This window comes from Malaclemys terrapin, chromosome 3 (genome assembly GCF_027887155.1).
Source record: "Malaclemys terrapin pileata isolate rMalTer1 chromosome 3, rMalTer1.hap1, whole genome shotgun sequence".
NCBI classification, from domain to species: Eukaryota; Metazoa; Chordata; order Testudines; family Emydidae; genus Malaclemys; species Malaclemys terrapin.
The window spans coordinates 184,418,293-184,445,284 of NC_071507.1; the positions used below are offsets into that span (position 1 = coordinate 184,418,293).

General features: G+C 39.4%; 1 protein-coding gene across 2 annotated transcripts in view; it reads right to left on the reverse strand.

Annotated features, from left to right (window-relative positions):
- Nucleotides 1–510: 510 nt before the first annotated feature.
- The window catches only part of SMC6 (structural maintenance of chromosomes 6), an 82,151-nt gene continuing 55,669 nt past the window's right edge, over nucleotides 511–26,992 (reverse strand). The window contains exons 21-27 of one of the 2 annotated variants that reach the window (XM_054024132.1): nucleotides 26,393–26,530; nucleotides 20,037–20,182; nucleotides 10,731–10,856; nucleotides 8,454–8,559; nucleotides 6,817–6,969; nucleotides 5,064–5,161; nucleotides 511–1,220 (exon numbers count right to left, since the gene is read on the reverse strand). In XM_054024132.1, the coding sequence (XP_053880107.1) occupies nucleotides 1,112–1,220; nucleotides 5,064–5,161; nucleotides 6,817–6,969; nucleotides 8,454–8,559; nucleotides 10,731–10,856; nucleotides 20,037–20,182; nucleotides 26,393–26,530 (876 nt within the window). In that variant the 3' untranslated portion in view covers nucleotides 511–1,111. Of the gene's footprint in view, nucleotides 1,221–5,063; nucleotides 5,162–6,816; nucleotides 6,970–8,453; nucleotides 8,560–10,730; nucleotides 10,857–20,036; nucleotides 20,183–26,392; nucleotides 26,531–26,992 lie in introns of those variants that run through there. The other variant, XM_054024133.1, reaches the window with a different exon arrangement.

Below are 26,992 nucleotides of genomic sequence, written 5' to 3' on the forward strand. Positions count from 1 at the left end.
ACGCCAGGGGGGTGTCTGTACCGACCTGACGGATACTGCTAGGGGAAAAATTTTCCAGCTGCCGTGCACTCACGCGCACACACCCAATTGGAATTGACATGATCAAGTACTCGAAGAACTTATTGTTTTGTTACACTTTCATTTATAAGTGGTTCTGTTCTTAAATGTATCAAGGAAAAATATTGCAGATGATATTTCCACAGCTAAATATGTAAACACTGTTAATACAAGCAAAACAAATCACAGATACTGCCTGATAGCAAAATGATCCTGTCCTGGATACACTGAACAGCAAAATCCAGTCTTGAAAATTTAATATATTTTACGTTACATTTTAAAACCTTCTTGAATAGTGTTGAAAAATACAAACCTAGCAGAATTTAAGTGTACTTGGACATTTTTTTTATTTTTAAATATATATGTGTGCGTGCGCGTGTATGTGTATATATATATATATATATATATATATATATATATATATATATATATATATATACACACACACACACACACACACACACACATTACTACTTATCAGTTTTTAAAGAGTTTTTTTAAATGATTTTTCTCTAGCATAATTATACAAAACATATTTAATTTTTTCAGAAAAGCCAAAAGAGTATATTTTATGTTTTAATATCCAGTAGTTGGCAGTTTAAAAATAAGTTAATCAAAATGAACATTTTCATTAAATTTTTTCCAGTGAACCAAACTGTATATATATATATTTTTAACTAAATTGTAGTTTTACTAAAATTACACACTTCATTTACATTTTCTTTACACAAATTATTTCTCTATAAAATATAAAGGAACTCTCTCCTGTATTAGAAATATCCTTCAATTGAATTCTCTTAACCTGCAATAAGAAGAAAGTATGGGTTTGTCTACACAGGCTGTGGAGTGAAGTGCATTAGGGAAATTTTAGTATGTACCAGCAGGGTGTAAACAGACCAATTAGTGTGCTTTAGAAATCCTACCCCTACAGCGCACACCATGTGTGTAAACAAGCCCTTAGTAATCTTACAGACATATAAATTATATACATTTCTACTATAAAAACCTGAACATTAGGGATAGCATATTAATGTGTCAAAGGTATTTATTAATTTTAGTCTTCTTCCTCTTCTTGATGTTTACGTTGAAAATTCAGCGTTGTTTGTCCTCTTTCAGGGTCTTGCATTCGGAGGATCCGAATAAGGCCACTCGTGGGTAGGGAACTAGAAACAAAACACACAATTTAAATAATGACCCTTGTGAATGAGTTAATGTTTCTGCCAATTCGACTCTCCATTACCTATTTGCCTTATATGACAGCAATTTTTCTTTGATCATATAAAACAGTAACATGGAGTGAAATTCTGGCCTTACTGAAGTGAATAGCCAAGTTTCCACAGACTTCAGTATGTCCATAACGTAAACCCATGGCCTTTACCTTGAGCTGTGAACTCTATAATAGTTTATGCAACAAATACCACCATTTTTATTCCAACCCCCAAATTTTAAAATCTAGACTGTATAAATTATATAAATGGAATTTTAAACTAAAAGCACAAACTCCAAGAGAAATAAAATTAGTGCTCAAACACCCCTTAAAGTTTACATTTACCTTAGATCCTGATGCTGCAAACGCTCACTCACACAACTCAACCTAAGTGCAATTATGCACATATGTGAATGCAGCATCCAGGCTTTAAATTGTGGGCTAGAGGCTGTTCCAACAAAATAGCTTAATTGTACTTTCTTTGTACTTTTGTTTCCATTATATTAGTGTTCTTCCATATTAATACTGCAATTAAATGCATATACTTTAACAAAATGTAAAATCAGACTTCATAATACTTCACTTAAATGTATGAAACATTACCTGGAATAATACAATCAAATGGTGAATTCCTAACTAAATATAGCTTCATAAATTATTCAGAAAGGTATTTGCTTTTTTAAAATATTAAGACAGAATATAATTCTATTCTCCTCCTAAATTAATACCAGGACATATATAAAACATAAATTTCAACGTAAAGGCTTTAATTCCATCCATATCTTCTGGTGACTTCTTGAGGGTTCACATTCCATATTCAAAAAAGTTATTAGCATTGTAAAATTCCCTTATTAATACTAATGTTGACTTTTTATGATGTGATTTTACTTATTCTAAATACTGATTATGCATGGGAAAAAAGAGTCCCCTGTATTTATGGAAAAAACCCACAAACCAATCACAAACCTTCCCTGGTATGTCGACATTTTTCTTATAGCTACCTAGTTTGATTAGATTAAGTTTGTGATCTCTTTTAGATATACACTACTGTATTTCCTTTTCCTGGGTTATAACATTACCAGGTGACCTTACACTAAATTAACTTGAGCTGGGTTTGTGGGGACTTTAATTATGTTCTTAAATCCTAAATGTCTTTTAAAAAACAAAAACAACTACAGCAAACTTGCTCTGTGTTCCACCTCAGGCACATTCTTGTGATAAAAACATTCCCTGTTTTTTCTGAGCTATGTAACTTTTATTTCTGCTCACATTATTCAAAGCGACAGACACTAAGACTGGCATCAATTGTATTTCATATCATATCTACTCTCCATTTCCCAAAGTAGGATTTTTTATTTTTTTTTAAATAACCATGTCCAGTATATATTTAATCATTAGTTTTCCAGTGACCCAAGTATGCTATCCTCATCTTCAGGGACAGATTGTACCTCACCTCACATAGCTGCATAGATTACGGGGAGATGGTGCAAGCAGTATTCCACACCTGTCTCTTGGGTCCTTGCAAAAGGGCCAGGCACAAAACCAGGTCCCCATGGTTCATGAACATAAGGAGCAGACATCTTTATTGGCACCAGTGTGGCTAGTAACCACCAAATAAGGAGGGGCTTGTAGTCAATCTACCCTCCTGACTGATCGGATTGAAGCCAGGAGGGTGCTCTAATAGAAAACTCAAAAGGGACTTCTAGATGTTTAATGAGAATCAAGCTCAAACCTACAGACTCTCAGAGGTGGAGATACAACAGCCACTCTTTCCTAAACGATTTTACATAAGGATGCATAGAAACAGATCACTGAAAAGCAAACCTGTTGACTCACTTAGACATAACAGCATTTCTGAGACACTGTGGCACAAAAATAATCAGTAATTCCTGGCCATCAAACTATATAGTACTCCTGGGGGCATTCTGCACCAAAATATTAAAAATTCTGCGCACAATATTTTAAAATTCTGCAAACTGCATTTGTCAAGATAACGCTACATAATCACACCAGTTTCAATTATTTTGGTAATTTATTTCAAAGTACCTGTCAGCAAATATGTTTTTAACAATACAGAGACACACAAAATTTCCCCCAGGAGTAGAAATTTAATGAAACCCCTATGACAACCCAGTTCCTGTTTCTCTGGCCCCATCTCCCCTCAGAGCCCAGCTGGAGGGCCAGACACCCACAACCCTTCCCCCCCAGAGCTCAGCCACAGGCCCCTCCGGGCCCAGATACCCACACCCCTTTACCCTTCCAGAGCCCGGCTGCGCCCCCCCCCACAGCCCAGATACCTGCACGCCCTCCCCCCCAGAGCCCAGCTGCAGGGCCCCCCTTTGCCCAGACGCCCACACACCCTCCCTCCCCCCCAGAGCCCAGCCCTGCCCCCCCCTTGCCCAGATACCCACACTTCCCCTCTCCCAGAGCCCAGCTCTGGGGCCCCCCCTTGCCCAGACACCCCTCTCCCTCCCCCAGAGCCCAGCCACAGCCCCCCCCCCCTTGGCCAGACATCCCTTTCACTCCCCAAGAGCCTAGGGATCCAGAGGGAGAAACAGCCTGATGCTCAGTGCCAGGCTTGCACAGAGTTTCCTGTGTGATGCCCTCTCCTTCCCTTGGAGATAGCTGGGAACTGCAGCTGCCAGGAACCCTCTGGCTCCCTCCCCCCGGCAGTATCTTCTATGTGCGAGCTGGCCTCTGCCAGGTCCAGCAGCCCCTAGTGGTGGCTAGCAGCACTGCAGCCCATTTCTGTGGAGGAAAGGAAATTCTGTGTGCATGTTAATTTCTGCAAAATTCTGCATTGCGCAGTGGCACAGAATTCCCCCAGGAGTAAATATAGGGAAGAAACCTGGTCACCAAGGTGGAGGAATACTACAATTACATTGGCTATCAAATGAAAATTTCTAAGGACAGAATATGTGTAGCTACAAAATCCAGTCCATAATATTAATAATAGTAGGGGTGTATTAACAGCTTCTGAATGAGTGAGCAAGTCAACATGTTGCAAGAGATAAGCAACAAAATCTACTAAAATAATGAGAGAGAACAATAGAGAACAATTACTCCAGATAAAATGGTTTACTGTAACAGTAAAACAGTTTGGAGAAAGTTTGATATCTTAAGCAAATTACTCCTTGGAATAGTTTGTTCTGGAACATACAGAGGAGAGGTTACTTTGAATTAATTTTAAGTAACACAGGAAATGGTTCAGAGAGCTAGTGTAGTGAAGACACTAAGGCAACATCTACACTATAAGCTTGGGGTCTGATTCCCAGCTTGTGTAGACATACTAGTGCTAGCTCTCATCTGAGCTTGCATGCTAAAGTAGCAGTGTAGCTGTAGTAGCACAGGCAGCACCAGCCCAGACTGGCAGCTCCAGCTACGTACCCATGGGATTCAAGCAGGGTTTGCACTCGGGGCAGCTAGCACAGTGTCACTGCTGCCGCTACCCATGCTACCACAGCTACACTGCTATGTTTTAGTGTACTGGCTCAGATGAGAGCTAGTGTATGTCTATGTGAGCTGGGAATCACACCCTATCTCATAGTGAAGATGTACCCTAAATAAGAGTGACCACAGTATCTTGAAGCTTGAAATCGTTGAAGGAGAGTGGAGTAGGGAAGTGAACAAATACTACTTAAAATCCCCAAATCATCATGGTGGCCATTTAAGAATGCTTTGGATGCTGATATTCTAGGCATATATACTGTGAAAAACGTCTATTGCCTTCTTTCTTACATATCTATTTAACATTTCTAGTGCACTTTTTGAGCTAGGAAGTTTAAGGAAAAATGATTACCTCATGCTCTGTGGGGTGAGCAAAATAAATTGTCGATGACGTTGAGAATCTGCCATCTTGAGCATCATGTCCATTGCAATTCTTCTATTAACCATGTCCTAAAAGCAGAGGATTGACCAGTTACTGATATTTATAATATATGTTTATTGTCTTGCATTACTGTACAGACAAGCTATTAATATAACCAGCTGCAAAAACTAAATTAAGTTTGGAGATATTTTGCTAACACAATTATCTAATTAACTAAAACACGTACATTGAAATTCCATCAAAAAAATCTACATCAAGAGAACATTAAGGTTACAGTCAAGCACTAAAATTCAGGAAGTGAACAGAGGCTGTTGCGCTGGTGATTAGCACTATCCCTTTGCATATGTGTACTATGATACAGCCTTCAACTACACACTCACAAATTATCTCTTAATACATCAGACCTTTTTCTACTACTTTGGATACGTGCATAGCTCCTTATGCTATCATACACCACTCAGCATACACTTAAGAGTGCTTGGTAGTCACTTATATACAACATGCACAATGAACAAAGCACAGACTCCTACAAAGACCTGCCTCCTTGCTGTCAATTACACAAATGGACCATACAAAGTTGCAGAAAAATGTGCATGTATATTGTATTTGAAAACCAGAATATGACCATGAAATTAAACACGGTATTGTAATGCACATTGTGGTGCTGTTACCTATTGCTGTCCTGATCACTTCACCATGCAACCTTAAAGTTCTTTCAATAAAGTTTCTCACTGGAATTTTCTAGATTTGTTTGTTTGTTTTTAGGACTCTCAAGGGTCCAAAGAGAGAGACTGGCATAAGAACAATGTTCAAAGAACAGCTGAATTGTATCACAAAACCCCAAATCGGGTAGGAAGTTGGCATTTATGTTTGAGGTGCATACATTGCAGAGTATCTGTATCCTCCCTGTCCAGATTTATGATATATTGTATAACCAACGCATAAAATGTATCTATCATGCAAGGTCCTGAAGCCATAAATGCCCATCATCAACATAATCCATGATCATATCCCGGTCAGAGAGGTTATCAGCTATAACAGAGGAAATATGAACGGCAACCACTTGGTTCTCCACTGATAAGTTTAACACACACTACAAAGCAGACTGCCTGATCTCCACAAAGGCATTCTTTGATAGAAAGGTGCTGTATAGGGTTTTCCTATATAAATTCTTTATAAATCGAGTTCGAAGATATGAGTTTGTATTGGTATTTTGATACTAATTCATCTGTGTTTCAATAGCTTTGGAAGAACTCTGGTGCATAAGCGTGGAGAGGGACGTAAACCTACTTCATGTTTCCAAGAAGCAACATTGAGCTAAACTGCTATACTTGTTCTAACTGTGAAGGCAAAACTGTACACTGATGAGGGCATGAGCTAGGACCAGAGTTTTCTTAGCAGATCTCTGAGGAAACTCAGCGATGTTATGCAGACAATTATGGACTGGGGAAAATGTTAAGATCCAGAAGAGCAAGTTATGTGGAAGTTATATTTCTGAGTTCACTCATTAACTCAACTTATATTTTAAAGTAGTCAGACTTATTTACACAGACAAGCGCCTTATTTCTGGTTACCAACTTAGAAAACCAGAGCGTAAAGTTACTGTATTCTCTAATTAGCATTATAGAGGAAAAATGTCTTTCAACTTTCCAATGATCTCCACTTAATTACTTTGGTAGTTTATACAGCAAAACTGGAAGATGTAGTTCAAATTTATACTTACCATGAAGACATCAAATTCATCCAAGCATCTGAAAGGAGATTCAGCAATGGACCACAGAGAAAGAATGAAACAAACTGTTGAGAAAGAACGTTCACCTCCTGATAGAGATCTCATGTCATTTAGAGCAGCCTTGTTTATATCTCCAGGCTGGACCTTGAATTAAGTTAAGACATTCATTTAATTAGTAGATCATGATAGATACCTGCATAAGAAGCACGACTGTAATCTTTTCATACAAGATTTAAATTTACAAATATTAAACATGAATATGAATATATATGTAGCAACACAGCAAGTTTGTATATTTCAGTGTATATGTATCTCAATGAAACTAAAATAGTTCAATCACACACAATTTTGTAAGGGTTAGTTGCAAGTCTACTGTCCCACTGCTTTGCCCAAATAAAAATGGAACAGATTTAATTTAAACCAATAACTCAGCCTATGAAGCCTTTAATTCCCTATTTTTATAACTGTTAAACTCATCACCCAGTGTAGTTATGTTTCTGTCAAACACTAACGATCCTAGAACTGCAGCTAACTGTATCACTACTGGTATTTTAACAAGGAATAGCCCCTCTGTATGAATACATGAAACAGGGTAACAGTTCTTTGTTCCTTGGATTACAATGACACCTTGTGGTATCTATCTATATATATTTTATTCTGAAGTGCTTGAAAAAAATAAAAAAGATATTGTAACAAAATATACCGTTAAACATAAAATGTGTTCGCTGGTAAATTTTTTAAACAAAGTGTATTTCATAATTTGTTTCTTCCTTTTTTACCTTTCAAGACAAATATAGGTGTTGAATCACTCTCCACAATATGTCAACAGGACAGAAATCAAACCAAGGGGACCCAAGAGAGGGGCTTGATGCATCTGAGCAGCAGAAATAATGAATTGCCTTTTTTTTCTTTTGGTTAAAGATAGTGTTGTATGGTGCAAGAATTTGAAATGCTATGCAAGTTTTGTACCTTATCCCATATTTCTCCTATCTGGAGAAAAACATTTTGATCACAAGTAATTTATATCGTTTTTTTAAGAAATATAGAATTGGTCTTCAGCTGTTAAAGGGTCTGAAAAATTGTGCAAGTCTAGTAAGAGAAACTAACCACACTAAGGTGGGATGACATTAAATGACAAATTACTAATTGTAAATATCAGGTAGAATTTACTGGACACTGCTGTAATATACCATGACTTCTCTTGTTTTCATTTTCCTAATCACCGTTTGAAAAGTTAGAGTGTAAGTCTGGAACAATGCTGACCAATTATACATTTACTACATCTTCACATTTTAAATTTACATTTAGATATCTATTCCTGTAACAGCTCATCTGCTCATCTTGTTTTTTTCTGCACCTGCATCCTCTTACAGGATAATCAATTCACACTAATTGTAATATCAGAAGATTATACTGTATGACTTCAGATGGAGAACAGAAAATAGTAAAGTAAGTTGACAGAAACCAGATATTTTGTTTTCATGCAAAAATCTGCATTAGTAAATGCCAAGTAACTGAAATACAAAAAGATACCTGAACAGAATTTTTGAAGGGTTAAAAATTCCAAAGTTTAACATCAAACATAACTTTTGGTAAGGTATTAATAAAGAAAATACAAAGTGACTTACTGTTATTGAAAGTGTTTCATTCTTGTGGTCAAAACTCATTTTTCCAGAGTAAGATCGCTGACATAATAAGAAGTTAAAATAGAACTTGCATCGTAAAGTAAGGCACCTTTTTGGATAAATTATGCAAATAAACACCAGATCAGTGATCTTTAAAAATAATATACATAAAAAGGTGAACAGATTTAGAGTCAAAGATCCCACAACAAAAATGAAAGAGTGGAATCTTAATCAATATTTAATTACTGCTTCATTTTAATAATACATACACACAATTCCTTTGTTCTATGTGTTAAGGTTGCATATATAACATACCAAATAGAACCACAAAAGCAAGGAAATTAATCAAAACATCTAAAAGTACATACTCCTCCGTCCAGACACACATACACCCCATTACTAAAACACTCAACAATTAAATTTTACTTTAGTATGGATGGTAGCCATCTATCACCAATTTCCCAGACTTACCCCCACTACTATCCATTCTTCACAGTTCTGGGGGGGAGGAGGAGGTTGTGAGGGAGAACACATTCATTCAATGTTTGGAGAAGGGTTTGTTGGAATGTTGGCATTTCTATTGCGGCACAGTTGAAGCTGTGATGCTTTGTGTGGTAAGGTGGTTATTTTAGTTGTGAAGTGTGGATAGAGGAGTAGAAAGTACGAACTGTTAAGAGGCCTTAACTTTTCCTTGCTTGCTTTAGTGGTTTTGCATTGGATGTAAAATCTACAACCTTAACTCTCACACACCATAGTGCTTTTGTTTATTAATTTCCCACTTTTTTAGATTAAGAAAGTCTCTCCAATGCAGAAATGGCTACTTTCATGAACAACAATATCTGCTCCTGAGCCAGAAAGGCACTTTCATGAAGAGCCTAGTATTTGTCAAAGTTCCTGTTGCTTTGTCATAGATCCCATTTTCTGTGAAACTCTCCTGTTGGTTCAGCAGAGGAACTTTTAAGCCAGCTGAACAGTTTGACAAAGAACAGGATCTTTGAGATTGGTAGTGGTTGCTTTCATGAAGCCCAGGGGCTCCTGTGCTGGCTGAATGATTTCACAAAGAACAAGATCCTTGACGCAGTATCAACTGCTTTATCAAAGAGGCTGCAGCAGTTTTATGGAGCTCTTAGTTTTCAATAAACCAATAGCTATTGCACAGAGGATCCTGGTCATCGTGAAAACTGTTCAGCCATAAGTGTGTCACAAGAGGTCCTTTCTTTGAGAAACCAGCAGCTACATGATAATTATAAATCTTCACCTCCCCCGGCCAACTGTTGTGCAGAAGGATTCAATTATGACAAAGACCACTAATTTTTGTTGTTGTTGTTAATTTACAAAATATTTTAACAACTCTAGAGAGTCCAACAAAACCAAAAAGGTACATTTTTTTTGACTTTCTGTAATTTGTCATTTTGAAACAAAAAATTGAGATTGAGAATGTGAATTTATTTTGGGGACAAAATTAACTGATTTTCTTGAAAATCCTCACAAAATGCAAGCTTTAGTCAGAAATTATATACTAAAAATTGGGACAGATGCACTGTCTTTGAGGTTGAACTCCCATTTTAAGAGCACAACAGAATGCAGCCTTAGCTGTGATGTCTCAATTGCCCTCCCATAACATATATTAGAAAAGTTAGATCCACTTCCTTAGACCTCAAAAAACGCACCAAGTAGGTATTTACTGCAAAGCATCTTCAGCTATTTTTTTAAAAGCAATAATTTAAACTTTAGTTATATACTGCAGTTAACTTGTTACTCTATAGACAATACCCAAAAACCACTGGAAAGGTAGAAAGGGGAAGGATCTACAGCGTTTTTGTTATATTATCTCCCCCCCTCTACAAAAGCTCCACACAATTCAATTTCAAGAAAACAGTTATTTACCTTACAGTAAGTGTGGTTCTTTGAGATGTGTTGTTCACATGAACTCCACTCTTGGTGTGCATGCACCCCATACTAAATGCTCTCACCCCAGGGAATAAAGGACAGAGCAGACCCATCTGTCCCTCAGTTCCCTCACAATACAGAATTCCAGAGAAGTAGGTCTTCATAGAAGCAGGGAAGGAGGGCAGGTTGTGGAATCCATGTGGATAACACATCTTGTTGAAACACAGGAAGTGTACAGAAGTATGTGCAAGTTGAATACAGAAATTGCTTCTGAGTGACCCTGGGAAATGCCTAAATTTCCCCAATCGATAGAATTTTATGACAAATATTTTTAATCTGCCCCATCACAGGTATTTGACCCACTAACACTACAATGAAGATCACACTAACCTTCTGAACTGTTGATACATTTTGTATCTCTGTGTCATTATTTGATCCAGCAATTTAATAAACTTCTTCAAATTCTTCACTTTACCTTCTGCATCTTGATATTTGTCCTTTGCTTCAATAAGCTGCCTGTTTTATCAGCAAAAAGATTTTCATAAATATTTAGTTGAACACAAAAGATGCTGTTAAGACCCAAGTAAATTCTTGATGTTTAATTTAAAACCAGGCTGACAACCAAAATTCTCTTTTCAGAAAACAAACAAACAAACAAACATATGCTTACAATCTATTAAACCATCACTCTAAAACTAACATCATGTGGGTACATAAGCTGAATTTTCACAGGGAAAGGGAAAATCATTATTAATAAAAGAAAGATTATTGTTATTTGTTGGGGGAAGAAAAGGAAAGGTAAGTTTCTTAGATGATACAGTAAAAGCTTTTTTAACCAGCATACTGGGGGAACGGGAGTGCCGGTAAATTAAAAATGCCGGTTAACTCAGAGGGAGGGGTTTAGAAGGGAAGGGGATGGGAGGGGCTGTGGGGCATGCTCTGGGAGGAAGTTTGAGTCCAGGAGGCGGCTTAGGGCGGGGACTTGGGGTGCCATATGGGGGGGGGGGGGGCGCTCACATCTGGAGGCTCTCCGTCTCTGCTGCTCCTGGTGGAGGTGTGGCCAGGCACCTCTGCAAGCAGGAACGCTGCCTCCATCTGCAGGAACTGCCCCCCGCAGCTCCCATTGGCCACGGTTCCCAGCCAATGGGCTGGGACAGGAGCCATGGAGTCTGTGCTTGGGGGGGGACACAGAGACAGCGTGCCTGCAGAGCCGCCTGGCCGCGCCTCTCCAGCAATAGCAGGGATGGGGAGCTGCCTGAGGTGAGCACTCCCCCACCATCCGGCACCCCGAACCCCTCCTATGCCCCAGCCTCCTGCCGGCCCCACACCAACCGCACTATAAACCAGACTTTCAGTGCAGATCAGAAATGTCAGTTTATAGAGCTTGCCGGTTGGTAAAGTGCCAGATAAAAGATCTTTTACTGTACTTTCTTTTCTGCTAGCAGTGTCTCACACAATTCTGATATGTATGGGCTGTTTCCCTCTCTTCTACTTCCCTTACATTCTGATATATATGGTCTATTCCCCTCTTGTCTTCAGTTTCCAGAGCTGAAAGCTACAAAGCAGTAGCACATCTTATGCTAGACAGGCCCATTTCTCTGGTTTGCTGCCAGATGAGTCATTTCAAAGTAAAAACTCAGAATGTGATTAGTAACAATAACTTCAGAGCCAGCCAGTTAATTGTGTACGGCAGGCTACAGTCTACAATAGTAATGATCAAAATACAATTTTGTCCCTTGGCCATTAAGACATCCCAGGAGGGTAGAATTGGGGGAGACGTTGCTAGCAGAAAGGAATTATCAGGTAAGAAATTTACCATTCTGCAGCCCCATGTCTCCCACAATTCTGATATACAGAGGAAGTAGCCAGCAGTGAACAGAAGTGGGGATGGATGGAGAAAAAAAACGGGACAGGGAACAGCACTGTTGATTGCTTAAACGGCAATACTGTTAGTGGACCACCACCTGCAGCACCTTCTCACCACAGGAGGCCTCTGCTGAGAACAGAAAATCTACTTTATAGTGCCTAAAAGATGTTAGCCTGAGACTATGTTGCTGTCCTGCAGATCTCTGTGGTGGAAGCACAACTTTTTTGGCCCATGAGGTTGCCACAGATCTTGTGGAATGTGCCTTGATTCCATCTGGAATAGAAGCCCCTCTCACGCCATGTATGCCTCTAAAATACAGAGCTTGATCCATCTAACCAGGGATAGTTTGGAAACTCTGAGCCCTTGGCACTTCAGATGAAAGACAAACAAGGAACCCAACCTTCTTGTTCATTCTGTGCCCTTGACATAGATCTTTAGTGCTCTTCAAACATCTATGGCACACCACAGCTTTACACTCTGGTGCTGTGGCTTTGGACCGAATGAAGTAAGGATGAGCTCTTGTGAGGCATGGAAAGATGAATTCACCTTAGGCAAGAACAATTCTGTAGTTCTTAACACCACCTGGTCATCGTGGAACCCACAGTGGGGTTCCTGCATGGATAAGCTACCAGTTCTGAAACTTGTCTAGCAGACATCATGGCCACCACAAAACAGGTTTTGATGGACAGATAGAAGGCAGATATTTATGTCAGTGGTTCAAAAGGGTGAGTAGTTAAGGCTTTCAATACCAGGGGTAAATCCCACTTAGGGAATATTGGTTTTGCTCTGAGGAATCTGGATACCTGAGGATTATCCACAAGGGAAACAGAGGATCCTACAAACAGTATGCTACTTATGGCTGACACCTGAAGTGCTACAGTGCTGGGCTGAAGTCCCTTCTCTTCAAGAAAGTCCTGAATAACAGGAGTACTAGGATCCTTAGCATTCTTGATATCATGCAACCTGCTCCAGATGAGGAGTAAGCCTTTAATGTGGAAGCTCTTCTGGAGGAGAGCAGAGTTCTGATCACTTTGAAAGATAGACCAACACTTCCCTCTCAGTAGCCAGACTATCAGTTGTATAGATGGCCTGGGTCTGGTTGGAGGAATCGGCTTTGGCGAAGGATGTCTGTGTTCTCATTAGTAGCTGCAATGGTGGTCCCAAATTCAATCAGATTTTGATCGGAGAAACATGGTCTCCTTTGCTGTTGTGAAGTTGGCATTGTCATCTTTGTGCCTTTATCTCCTGGATCACCTTTCCTAGATGTGGAAAGGGCATGAATGAATATAGCAGGCCTTGTGGCCACATCTATGTGAAAGACCATCTGTCCCAATGGACACTGGATCTGTTTCCCCGGGTGAAGAACCCTGCTTTGGGTTCTTGTGATTGGCAAACAGGTTGACTGAAGTATCAGAGGGGTAGCCATGTTAGTCTGGATCTGTAAAAAAGCAACAAAGAGTCCTGTGGCACCTTGTAGACTAACAAATGTATTGGAGCATAAGCTTTCATAAGTGAATACCCACTTTGTCAGATGCAGGTTGACTGAAGCGAGGCCAAACATCTGCAAGATCAGAGTGAAGACTTTCTGATTTAGGCACCATTCTAAGTTGATGACTGTCTGCTGAGCCAGTCCATCTTTTGGTTCAGTTCTCCTTTTATGTGTATCACTCTTACGGCAGGAAGGGTCCTCTCTACCCATTCCAATACTGATATTTTTTCTGCATGTAAAATTGAACTCCTTTCTCTCCCTGGTTGTTGAGATAAGCCATAGAAGTTTGTACTGTCCAATTGGATCAGAACATGGTCACCCTCTGGAACATTAGCAGAGCTAGTTTGACTCTCTGGTTCCTTTCCCAGGAGTCTGAGGCATCTTGTGTTGTTCTGTGGCTCAGATGCGTGCTCCCTATCCTATCAGGCTGGCATTGGTTGAGAGTTCCTGTGAGTCTAGAAGGCATATGAGAAGACCCCTAGGGAAATTCTCTGGGATTGCCCATCATCTTAGAGAATCCAGTACCTAGTTCAGGACCTGATCCTGCATGTGTTCCAATGGTTCCATACTTTCAGTACAAAGGCCTGGAGACCCCTGATAAAGAGACCCTGTCCATGGGGTGATCTCTATACATGATATCAAGAGACCCAATATTTGGAGACAATGTGTTATGGTTGGCCTATACACTTGACCAGCATAGATACCACATACTGGATCTCTTGAAATACATCCAGTGATGGGTAGACCTTTGCTGAAGAAGTGTCCATTTCCACTTCTAGCTGAATTATCTTTGTGGGGGGGGGGGGGGGGGGGATCAACATTTTTATTGGTGTTTAAAGCCATGCACTTGGAGAAGCTCCAGAGTCCAAACTGTGGCACTATGTTCTGCAGCTTGGGTCGGAGCTCTGATCAAGATGTTATCCAAGGGATACAGATGAGTGCTCTGAAACCTGAGTCTGGCTGTTACAACCACAAGCATCTTTGTAAACACTGTGAGGGCTGATGAGAGACCAACTAGAAGAGTTCGGTACTGGAAGTAAGCCATACCATATGCAACTTTTAGCAGTCTGCGGTGGCATGAGCATATGGGAATGTGAAGATCTCCATCTTCTAGGTCCACAAAAGTGAGAAAGTCCCACTGGGACAGGGATGCCACTGTTGAAGCTAGGGTCTCCATCTGGAAACTCGTTTTCTTCATCTATTTGTTGAGCCACTGAGGTCCAGCATGGCTCTGACTCCTCCTCCCCCAGTGCATTCTGGACAATGAAGAAAATAGAATAGAAACCTGAGAAACTTGCTCCTGAAGGAACTCCTACATTCAGGAGATACAAAATGTCATCAACACCAGTTCATATTAGATGGGGCTGCTGGGGATTGGGTGAAGGGATGGGATGAGGCCTTTAGTACAAGGGACTTATCTGTAACTCACTACCCCTCTCACCCACTCGCCTGTGGTTGATATGTACCATTCTTCTGAGAAATAGGATCTGGACAGACATGCATTTGTTCCTTGTCATAGTGGGTTCTTACAGGCAGTGGGACTTCCTCTGGATTTTCCACCCAAACCCTGGTTCCAGGGTTTTCCTGATATACCTGTTGTCTTTCTTCTGGTACTTTTGTGAGGATGGATGAAAGGAGCACTTCTGTTTCTTGCTGGGTTTCTAGTCACTGTTCAGAGGATTGCATAGAGAGGGGAGGGACTGTTTCAGTTTGGCAGCACTTTCTGCCACTATCTTATCCAATTTTTCCCCAAATAGGAGAGAGAGACTGTTAATTTAGATGAGTCTTCAGAGTCAATACTCAGAAGAATCAAAAGAACATTTGGCAATGGACAGGCAGACAAAAGGACACTGAGCTGCCTTCCCAGAGTCAGGACACAAGATGTCACTCTAAGACTGGATAGGCTTCTGAAATATACGGGCAAGGATCCACTGGTAATGATTTATATTGGCACTACTGACACTGCGTTGTGAGATCTCTCGCAGACAGCAGATGACTTCAGGAAACTCAGAAGTGTGCTGAAGAACAAAAATATCCAAGCAATCTTCTCTGAAATCCTTCCTGTCCCACGAGCAAAGGAAGACAGGAGGCAGAAGATTCTGGAAGTGAATTGCTGGCTAGGTAAACGGTGTTGGGCTTTGATTTTGAGGAAGATTTGTCCACCTTCTAAACTATATAGTTTACATGGTCTTCACCTCAGTAGAAGGTAGACCAATCTCTGACTACACTAGGCTGACTAGAGTAGTCAAGAGGGGGTTAAACTAATAGCAAAAGGGGAGGATAAAAAGAGGGAAGAGATAAGTAATCAGTTAGCACAAAAATCAGGATGTTGATTAATTAAGGAACCAAAGGGCATGAAGAGAAGAAATTACTGAATTGCCTACACACTAATGCCAAAAGACATGGTAACAAAAAAGGAGGAATTGGAATTGCTTATTTAGGAGCATAAATTCAATCTAGTTGGTATTAATGAAACCTGGGGGGTTTATTTGCACAACTGGAATGTTAAAATCAATGGTCATAACCTATTTAGGAAGGAGCAAATGGGCAAAAAGGGGAGGGCAAGTAGTACTCTCCCGCAAAAATGGCATTACCCATTTCCAAATCATTTATAGATCAATGTCCTAACAGATAAAGAAATGGCATTACCCAATTCCAAGTCACTTATAGATCAATGTCCTAACAGATAAAGCACAAGGTGAGGCAGTAGTTGGTGTGTGCTACAGACTACCAAATCATGACACAGAACAGGATGACTGCTTCCTTATGCGCCTCTCTACAATGTGCAGGAAAAAACTCTGATCACGGGTATCTTCAATATGAATGATACATGCTGGAGGTCTCATGCTGCCCATACCAAAATATACTTGGAATTTCTAAATGTATAGATGACAATTTCCTAACTCAAAAAGTGTTGTAGCCAACACAGTGGAATTCTATATTAGACCTTGTTCTACGGATAAAGTGGAACTGATGACAGAACTAAAAGTTAATGGTAACTTAGCTACAATTAATCATGGCTTGATGACATTTATAATGCACAAGCAGAAAAAAGTCTAGACCAGTAAAATAAATTATTTAGAGAGAGAGAGAGAGAGAGAGAGAGACAGAGACAGAGAGACAGACAGACAGAGCTTTAGTAGGGCCAATTTCAGAAAGATGTAAACAATTGTGAGCCAAACCAGCTGGGAGGAAGAATTTAATCAGAAGTGTGTGAATGATAATTGAAAATCATTTAAGAACACCCTACTAAATGCCCCCAAACCCACAATCCCACCATTGAGGAAGGAGGCTGAACTAGTTAAAAAACAACTTTGTTTAGAGGGTAAGTGAAGGCAGCAGTAAAAAAATAATATATAAAAAATAGAAGAAAGGGAAGTTGATAGTAGTGATTATAAATGAAGTTAGGAACTGTACATAGTTGATAAAGGAAGCCAAGGGATACAAGGAGAAATCTAGGGCCAATGAAGTTAAGGACAATAAGGAGGAGTTGTTTTTTTCCTAACTAAGAGAATTTTTCACTTGACCAGAGCTCAACTATGAACAAAAAGAATCCTGAAATGGTACTGGTCCACTGCTATATGGAAATGGTAGAATTATAAATAATAATGCACAAAAGGTATTTTATTTAATTTATTTATAAATATATTTGTATTTGGGTAAAAACAAAAACACATCATGAAGACTCACCACATGGTGATAATACTCCATTACACTAGGATCTCTGGAGAATGTTAAATATAAGCTACCAAACTTAGACATTTTTAATCAACAGATCAAGATAACCTGCATTCAATAATTTTTTTTAAAAGCTGGCTGAGAAGGTCACTGAACCATCAATGTTGATTTCAAGTAAGTCTTGGAGCACGAAGGAAGTTCCAGAAGACTAGAAGGAAGTGAACATGCCAATTTTTAAAAAGGGTAAACTGGAAGGCCCAGATAATTATAAGTCTGTCAGCCTGACATCAATCCCAGGCAAGATAATGAAACCAGCGGATATGGTACTTGATAATGAACTAAAGGAGGGTAATGTAAATAAATGAAAATAAACAAGGGTTTATGGAAAATAGATCCTGTCAGACTACAAGTTTTGTTGATAAAGGTAATAGTGTTAACGTAATATACTTAGACTTCTGTAAGACATTTGACTTGGTGCAACACAATATTTTGATTAAAAACTAGAACGATATAAAAACAACATGGCACACAAAAAAGGATTAAAGACTGGCTAACTGGTCTCAAAATGTAACTGTAAATGGGGAATTGTCATCAAGTACGTGTATTTCCAGTGGGGCCCCGCAGGGCTCAATTCTTGGACCTATGCTATTTAACATCTTTATCAATGATGTGAAAGAAAAAAAATCACAACTGATAAATTTTGAAGCTGACACAAAATGGAGGGGACAGGGCACTGATTCAGATCAAGGTGGATTGATTGTTAAACTGGGCACAAGCAAACAATATGAGTTTTCATATGATTAAATGTAAATGTATACATCTGGAACAAAAAAATGTAGACCATACTTACAGGATGGGGAACTTGATCCTGGGAAGGAGTGACTAAAAAAAGATTTGGGGGTCATGGTGGATAACTGGCTGAAGATGAGCTCCAAATGTGATGCTTTGGCGAAAAGAACTAATGCAATCCTAGGATGCATGAACAGCGGAATCTTGAGTAGGAGTAGAGAGGTTATTTTACCTCTGTATTTGGCACTTCTGTGACCATTGCTGGAATACTGTGTGCACTTTTGGTGCCCACAATTCACAAAGGATATTGATAAATTGGAGAAGATTTAAAGAATGAGAATGATTAAAGACTCGAGTTCAATCTATTTAGCTTAACAAAGAGAAGATTAACGGATGACTTGATTATAGTCTAAAAGTACCTACATGGGGAACAAATATTTAATAATTGGCTCTTCAATCTAGGAGAGACAGATGTAACATGCTCCAATGTCTGGAAGCTGAAGCTAGACAAATTTAGACTGGAAATAAGACAAATTTTTAACTATGAGAGCAATTAACCTTCAAACAATTTATCAATGGCCAAGGTCAATTCTCCATCACTGACAATTTTTAAATCAAGTCTGGATGTTTTTCTAAAAAATATGCTCTAGGAATTATTTTGGGGAAGTCCTATGGCCTGTGTTATACAGGCAGTCAGACTAGATGATCACAATGGTAACTTCTAGCCTTAGAATCTATTAAATCAAGACTAGATTTCTTTTTCTAAAAGGCAGCTCTAGTTCCATACAAATTTTTGGACTTGGCTTAAAAATTACAGAGCAAAGTTCAGTGTCATGCAAGAGATCAGACTAGATCAACGATTCTCTAACTATGGGGTGGACCTCACAAAGGAGGCATGGGAATGCGTCAAGGGAAGTGCGAGCTATGTGCCTTTATTTATTTAAGAACTCTGGCTGTCAGCCCCAGGTGGCTGGGGCATGTGCAGAAGGGCCATGCACACCCAGGAGACAGGGATACAGGGAACAGCGGGAGGCCCCCCAAACTGCTCACCAGGAAACAGCAGGGGTCCAGCTATCAGCCCTGAGGTGGCAGTAGTAGTGTAGAAGTAAGAGTGGCAACGGAGTGCTAAGTCTGTTGTGAAAAGTAATATGGACAAATATCACTTTTCATATTGCCGTCCTTACTTCTGTGCTGGTGCAGCGCTGCCTTCAGAGCTGGGCGCCCGGACAACAGCCGCTGCTCTCTACTCTGCCTTCAGAGCTGGGTTGTGATATATGTACTCGGGGGGGGGGGGGAGGAGCAGAGGCGGTGCGCCAACAACTACAGACACTAAGTGGGGGGGGAGGGACAATAAAATAAGTTTGAGAACCACTGGCCTAGATAATCATCCTGGTCCTTTTGGCTTTAAAACTATGAATTCCCTAACTCCAAAAATGCAAATACCCACAGCATCTGGCACCACTTACTTTGATGAGTATGATGGATCCTGCCTTAGAAAAAATGCCATGCGAAGTGAGGTGGCCAGCATCCTAATGCCAGAGCAACAGACATAGCTGGACAGAGGTTCCTTACTCCACTCTTCCTATTTTTGTCACATTATATATAAAAATAGAAATTGTGAACTGTTTATGGTAGGGACCATGTCTTACTCAGTTTCTCTGGAGCACACAGCATCACATTTGGGTGCTACAGAAAGAATGCAATGAGCAGCCAAATATATTTAAGGCTATGACTACTCATTTCAAGAAAAGCACCCGCCACCATTAATCAGACTCGTTAAAAAAAAGTTGAGATAATTAAAATAAAATTAAGCTACTATGCCAATGAAGCAACCATTCTGCCCCCCACCCCAAAATATGTAGCCATTGTTTACTTTATTATTTCTTCTCTGTTTCCATGATGATCTCTTTTTGAATTTATCTTGTCTCTTAAGCGATTCATTTCTGTGTCAAGACTCTTGACAGTTCTGTTGACTTCTATCCGTTGCGGGCAGATTTGTGTGGCCTGTGCAATCTTTTCCTAAAGAGAAGTTTGAAATGCTAAAAAATGCTATACATTTTGGTTTATTTGTATCTTCCTCTCAACTATAACATTTTGGATGGTGAAAAGCAGTAAAAGAGAAATTCTGAGTTAATTACTAATGGGCTCTCCACCTGTGGAATTCAGAAACGGTCCGGTGTTGTAGCTGGAGGATCCAGTACTAAGCTCTGTCTTTCATCTCAGGCCACCCAAAAAAAATTCCAACAGCTGTAGAAATACTCCAGCAACCAATTATTAGTATTAAGGCAACCTGATGCAAATTGTCTAAGTCTAAGTCTCCCTTCAGAGAAAAATTTCAATTTATATTCTGATCATTTACCAGACTACCGGGGTGGATGGAATACAGAGAAAAGTTGCTAAAAATAAAATAAATTATCAGGTAAGAAATTGATCATTCTGTTGCAAAGCTTCTCTGCTCTTTAATTACTCCTGGGAAGTAATAAGCAGTGTATCCCAGAGGTAGGGAGGGAAAGAATAAGCAAAGTTTCATTATTATAACAGAGTAATTTAGACAGAAGTTCCCCCCATTTTTACCTCCTGCTTGCAACAAACTTGAAACTGTGAGGCCTTGGCATTTTGGACAGAATGAGATGAAAAGGTACATATGTACTTCAGATGCTTGAGATAGATCTTTAGCACTCAAGGAATGCCCATTGATGCCACACCTTCCACATGTTAGAACAAAATGGTGGGAGAACTATTTCCCAGAAATTGTGGAAAAGGGAACTTATCTTGAACTGAAAGGTTTCTGGAGCTATAAGCATAATCCTTCCCTCATGACAAAGGCAGTGTGGTTCTTGTATGGACATGGGAACTAATTCCAAAACTTGCCTTTCACAGGTGGTATGACTAGCAAGGCCAACTGCAAGCTTGTCTAATTTGTCACTATGATTAAATGTGGCACCTGATACTCCAAATACTTGATGACAAAATATTGTTATGGCTGTTACCCACATTTTTACCATGCTTGGTTGTAGGACTCCAACCAAGCCTCCTGAAGAAACTCTAGTATACCTGAAATCACATCAGAAATTTGGGATTATTATTGCATTTCTATTACATCATCATGTAGAGGTCAGGGACCCAGTGTGCTGGGGACTGCACAAAGAGGCAATCTTTGCCTCAAAAGAGCTTTTTGTTTCCCCTCACACCAGGAAAGTAAATTTGACTAAACCAATGATGATATACCCTGAGTTTTGTTGGAATTTCAACTGTATCAGAGGTTAATTCTAAACTACACTTCTCTTCTGATGCCCAGGTTGTTAACTGTAGATGTTCCCAGTCTGACTGAAGGAGTCCCTGCTTCAAGGGGTCTGGTGTTCTTTGTAGATATAATGTGGGGTCTTTGGGTACCTAGCAAGTCCAAAGTGCCTGCTGTAGGAGGACCACTCCAACTCACTCTCTCTTTTTCTTTTCCGTACCCTTTATGTGAACTGTCTTGAAAAGCAGCACATTCTTCTCTACCCAGGACATTATTTCCATTATCACGAAGAAGCTTTTGACCTCTGGCTATTTCCTGATTTGGGAAAGGCTATAAAACACTTAAGTCTCAATCATAAGCCAACCTCCAATGGGAGGTTGGAGGAGACTTCCCCTGCACGTATCATAACCTATGTGGTTTCTTGTACCTTGCACCAGTGCAGCTGGTACTGATCCCTGTTACAGACAGCATACCGAACTCGATGAACCACTGATCTAATGCCATAAGGCCATGTGGGTTTTGCTTTTTCTTTAAAAAGAAAAGAAAAGACCCCATCGCCCGGATAGAGGTTCTGAAATGAGCTGAAAGGATGTAGTTTGAAGAGCATTTTATCTAGGCTTCTTTGGAAGCTTTTGCTCCAGATTTTTCCCTCAGCCAGAGTAATAGTCCCTTCTTGGATACTCTTGGTGTTGGTAGGAACCAATGGATTGCTATGCTGGTTTCAACAGCGAGGTCTGAGGCCTCTTTGCAATCTCAATATTTTCCCCAATAGCTCCTCACCTGTAAGTCTGGCTGCACAAGATACCAGTTTAGGATAAGCAATGCCTATTCATATATGAAATGTTGCTTCCTTGTAGCCACCTAGTTGGAATCCATTGCTCATCATAGATCACATCAAGGCTTCGATGAGTACAGAACCCGAGACATCTCACTCTGGGCCAGGGTCATACCTCTAGAGAATAAGCCTTTTTTTTTTTTTTTTTTTTTGCGCGGGGGGGAGGGGGGGCGCGAGGGTCACAAAGTCAGCTTTCCTTACTAAACATATGAAAAATCTTTGGTCTGAATAGCTATAGGTGAGGTTTTGAATTTGCTGTGCAGTATGTCATAACTCTTATGGTGTATGCGGTCTTTTGGAAGGGAGTCCCATTATGAAGGTTTGACTATGTCTTTCACTGGTGGATCTACTATTGCATCAACCTTAGGCTCCCAAATAAGGCTGTCAAGCGATTAAAAAAAATAACTGCAAGCTTAAACAAACTGCTAAACAATAACAGAATATCATTTATTTAAATATTTTGGCTGTTCTTTACATTTTCAAATATATTGATTTTGATTACAACACAGAATACAAAGTCCACAGTGCTCACTTCATATTTATTTTTGATTACAAGTATTTGCACTGTAAAAAAACAATAGTATTTTTCAATTCACCTAATACAAGTACTATAGTGCAATCTTTTTACCATGAAAGTTGAACTTACAAATGTAGAACTATGTACCAAAAAAACTGCGTTCAAAAATAAAACAATGTAAAATTTTAGAGCTTGCAAGCCCACTCCGTCCTACTTCAGCCAATCACTCAGACAAACAAGTTTGGTTACAATCTGTAGGAGATAATGCTGCCCACTTCTTGTTTACAATGTCACCTGAAAGTGAGGAACAGGCGTTTGCATGGCACTGTTGTAGCCAGCGCCGCAAGATATTTATGTGCCAGATGCGCTAATGATTCATATGTCCCTTCATGCTTCAACCACCATTTCGGGGGACATGCGTACATGCTGATGACGGGTTCTGCTCAATAACGATCCAAAGCAGAGTGGACCGACGCATGTTCATTTTCATCAACTGAGTCAGATACCACCAGCAGAAGGTTGATTTTCTTTTTTGGTGGTTCGGGTTCTGTAGTTTCCGTATCTGAGTGTTGCTCTTTTAAGTCTTCTGAACGCATGCTCCACACCTCGTCCCTCTCAGATTTTGGACGGCACTTCAGATTCTTAAACCTTGGGTTGAGTGCTGTAGCTATTTTTAGAAATCTCACATTGGAACCTTTTTTGCGTTTTGTCAAATCTGCTGTGAAAGTGTTCTTAAAATGAACATGTGCTGGGTCATCATCCGAAACTGCTCTGATATGAAATATATGGTATGTCAGAGACATAATTCTCCCCCAAGGAGCTCAGTCACAAATTTAAATAACGCATCATCAGCATGGAAGCATGTCCTCTGGAATGGTGGCCAAAGAATGAAGGGGCATACGAATGTTTAGCGTATCTGACACATAAATACCTTGCAACGCTGGCTACAAAAGTGCCATGCGAACGCCTGTTCTCCCTTTCAGTTGACATTGTAAATGAGATGCAGGCAGAGTTATCTCCTACAAATTTTACCCAAACTTGTTTGTCTGAGCGATTGGCTAAAGTAGGATTGAGTGGACTTGAAGGCTCTAAAATTTTACATTGTTTTATTTTTGAATGCAGTTATTTTTTTGTACTTAACTCTACATTTGTAAGTTCAACTTTGATGAAAAAAATTGCACTACAGTACTTGTATTAGGTGAATTGAAAAATACTATTTCCTTTGTTTTGCACAGTGCAAATATTTGAATATGAAGTGAGCACTGTACACTTTGTATTCTGTGTTGTAATTGAAATCAATATATTTGAAAATGTAGAATACATCCAAAAATATTAAATAAATTCGAACTGGTATTCTATTGTTTAACAATGCAATTAAGCACGATTAATTTTTTTAATCGCGATTAATTTAAATTAATCCCGTGAGTTAACTGTGATTGACAGCCCTATTCACAAAATTTATGAAATTTCTTTGTTTTATACAAACATTTTAATTTAACATTTTGCTTAATCAATTATCCTCATTTGAATTTTATGATGCTCTCATCAATGGGAAAACATGTATCTAATTATATTTGAAAGGGCAAATATTGTATGAATATTAATGAGTTCCTTGCAAGCCATTGATTGGAATCCTCTCTTGGAAATGTCTTGTTGGTTGGTTGGGTTTGTTTTTGTTTTTTTGTGTGTTTTTTGCTGTTCTAAATTATAATAAAGTTGCAGCCACTGGTCAAAAGTCTAATGCTTGTGTCTGTCCCCACTGGCTCCTGCCATTTGCTAGATACTTTCCTCTGAAGTTTAGAATCTATATAGTCTTCAGTCTTGAATCCTTTCATAGAGCTCTCTTGATGATTACATTTGTGTTTATATGCCATATTGATGATTTTATAAAAACTATCTGATTTTTCCTGTGATGTATTATCACCCTGAACAAAAGCAATGTTCAGAAAAACTGCTATTTGTTTTCAGATCTGAGACAGTAAGTATAAATTTTACTGGGTGAAGACATTTTCATCATATATTCCCCACTGGTACAAAAGCAGCATTCTTGGCTTGGTAAACCTGAGTTATCTAATGGAAAAGTTCTTACTAATAATTTCCTTTCTGCTAGCAGTGTCTCCCACAATTCTGTATGTCTGGACTGGTCTCTTCTCTCAGCAGCTCATGGAGGTAGATCAGTGTTTTGATGACACACTGCTCCCGCTTGCTGCCAGATGAGTTATTCCCAAGCTTTAAACCTTGCATAATATCATTAACACATATACCAGAGATAATGAAATAACTATGTACATTAGATGAAAGAAGACAGTCATATGGTAACAATTCCACGTATTAGATGACTCTACTCATTAACCATCATCCACGGTGGGTAAAACTGTGGGAGACAATACTAGCTGAAAGAAAAGCGGTAAGAAATTTTCTGCTCCGCAGCCCAATGTCTCTCACAATTGTGGATGTCTGGGAAGTAGTCAGCAGTGAACGGATATAGGAAGGGTTGTGAAACAAGAAATTTGGAAGGAAAGAAGTACCCTCCCCTATTCGTGAGCTTGCTCAAAAGTCTATTATTTTCGGATCACTGCCTGCAGCACCTTCCTACCACAGGCAGTGTTCACAGAAGGTAGAAGGTCCACCTTGTAGTGCTTACTTAAGATGTTAGCTGTAGACCAAATAGTCACTTTGCAAATTTCCAAAGTGGATGCATTTGCTTTTTCCACTCATGAGAGTGTGAACCTTGATCCCTTCTCAGAGAGGAATCTTTGATGATTTATAAGCTTCCACAATACATAGTCTTTCCACCTAGTGATGGAGAACTTGGAAGCTCTTAGTCCAAGGTATTTCGAGTGGAAGGAAATGAATTAGGAGCCCAATCTTCCCGTGGATTCTGTATGCTTTCAAAACTTCTTATGACATCTAAGATGTGTCACACCTTTGCAGTTGAACAGAACGAAGGAATCACAACCTCCTGGGAAGCACAGAAGGAGGAATTTCCCTTGGAAAGAAAAGATTTTGTCCACGAGGGAGATACAATAGGGGAGGCTCAGGGAGGGTTAAACCCTGAAGAATTAACTGATCAGGGAAGAGGAGGAATGCCAAGGAGGGAGAATACTGCTCCCTGCCAAAAAATGTGCAGAAAAGTTAAAATAGAAGGAGAGAAGGCAGGAACAAAAGAAACCACCACTGTCTATGGCTGTGGAGGCAACAAGCAAAAGCAGAGTAGGCGTGACCAGACCATGTGGCGCCAAAATACTGAATCTACCTCTGTGAATGGCAGAGAGAGAACAGCCCAGATGTCCAGAATTGTGGGAGACGGGGGGCTACAGAAAGACTTAAGTTAACTGGTAGGCTTAAAATCCCGATAATGTTTCATTAAGACATATATCAAAAGGAAACTACACCCCATACACTTCAAGTTCTTTTTAGCTAACCTAGCAATCAATACTTAAAGACAACTAAAATACGGACAATAGTATGCAGGATAGATTTCTTGAGTACTTGGGGTTAGAGCAAGGGACTATGATACTAATTTTAAAATAACAGAAACTTCACTTAGCAGAGGGAACAACTGACTATCCAAGTAATAAATGGACCTTGAATACCCAACTTTTGTCCCCTACAAATTGCCAAAAACCCTCATACCTTTAATTCTTTTTCTTTAGCAGCTAGTTCTCCTTTAATTTTTTTTATGGATGCCAAATGCTCTTTCTGTTTCTCTTCATAGTGCTGCCAGTGGTGTTTACTCTTTTCCAATTCTAAGTCAGCTTGGTTTAATTCATCCTATTTGGAACAAATCAAAATGTCACATTTAATTGGAATGGCAGATTTGTGAACACCTCCCCAATGTTTACTAACTTAAAATGGGAGAATATGTTTAGTCATTACTGCTCCAATAACATAGCTTCTAGATTTTCACATTTTATAATGTCATTCCCGCTGAACTCCAGTGTCAGTAACAGCAATTTATGTGAGAGCACACACTCAATTCTGCCAGAAAGAGTATAGTAAGAGAATGCCTCGTGTTGCTCCTCTGCCATACTGGTAACTTTTAGGGGTTGTATGTGGTCTGTAAAGGAACAGTATAATTCTTTACTCATTGGGAAGAAGAGCTCAGAAACACTGGACTGAAAAATGGGAAGAGAACAGAGAATCCATTAAATGGGCACTTCTCTTATAAACTGGTAACTTACTAAAGTACTTAACTATCTTGATAGTTAGAAAGATTTTTCTAATATCTAACCT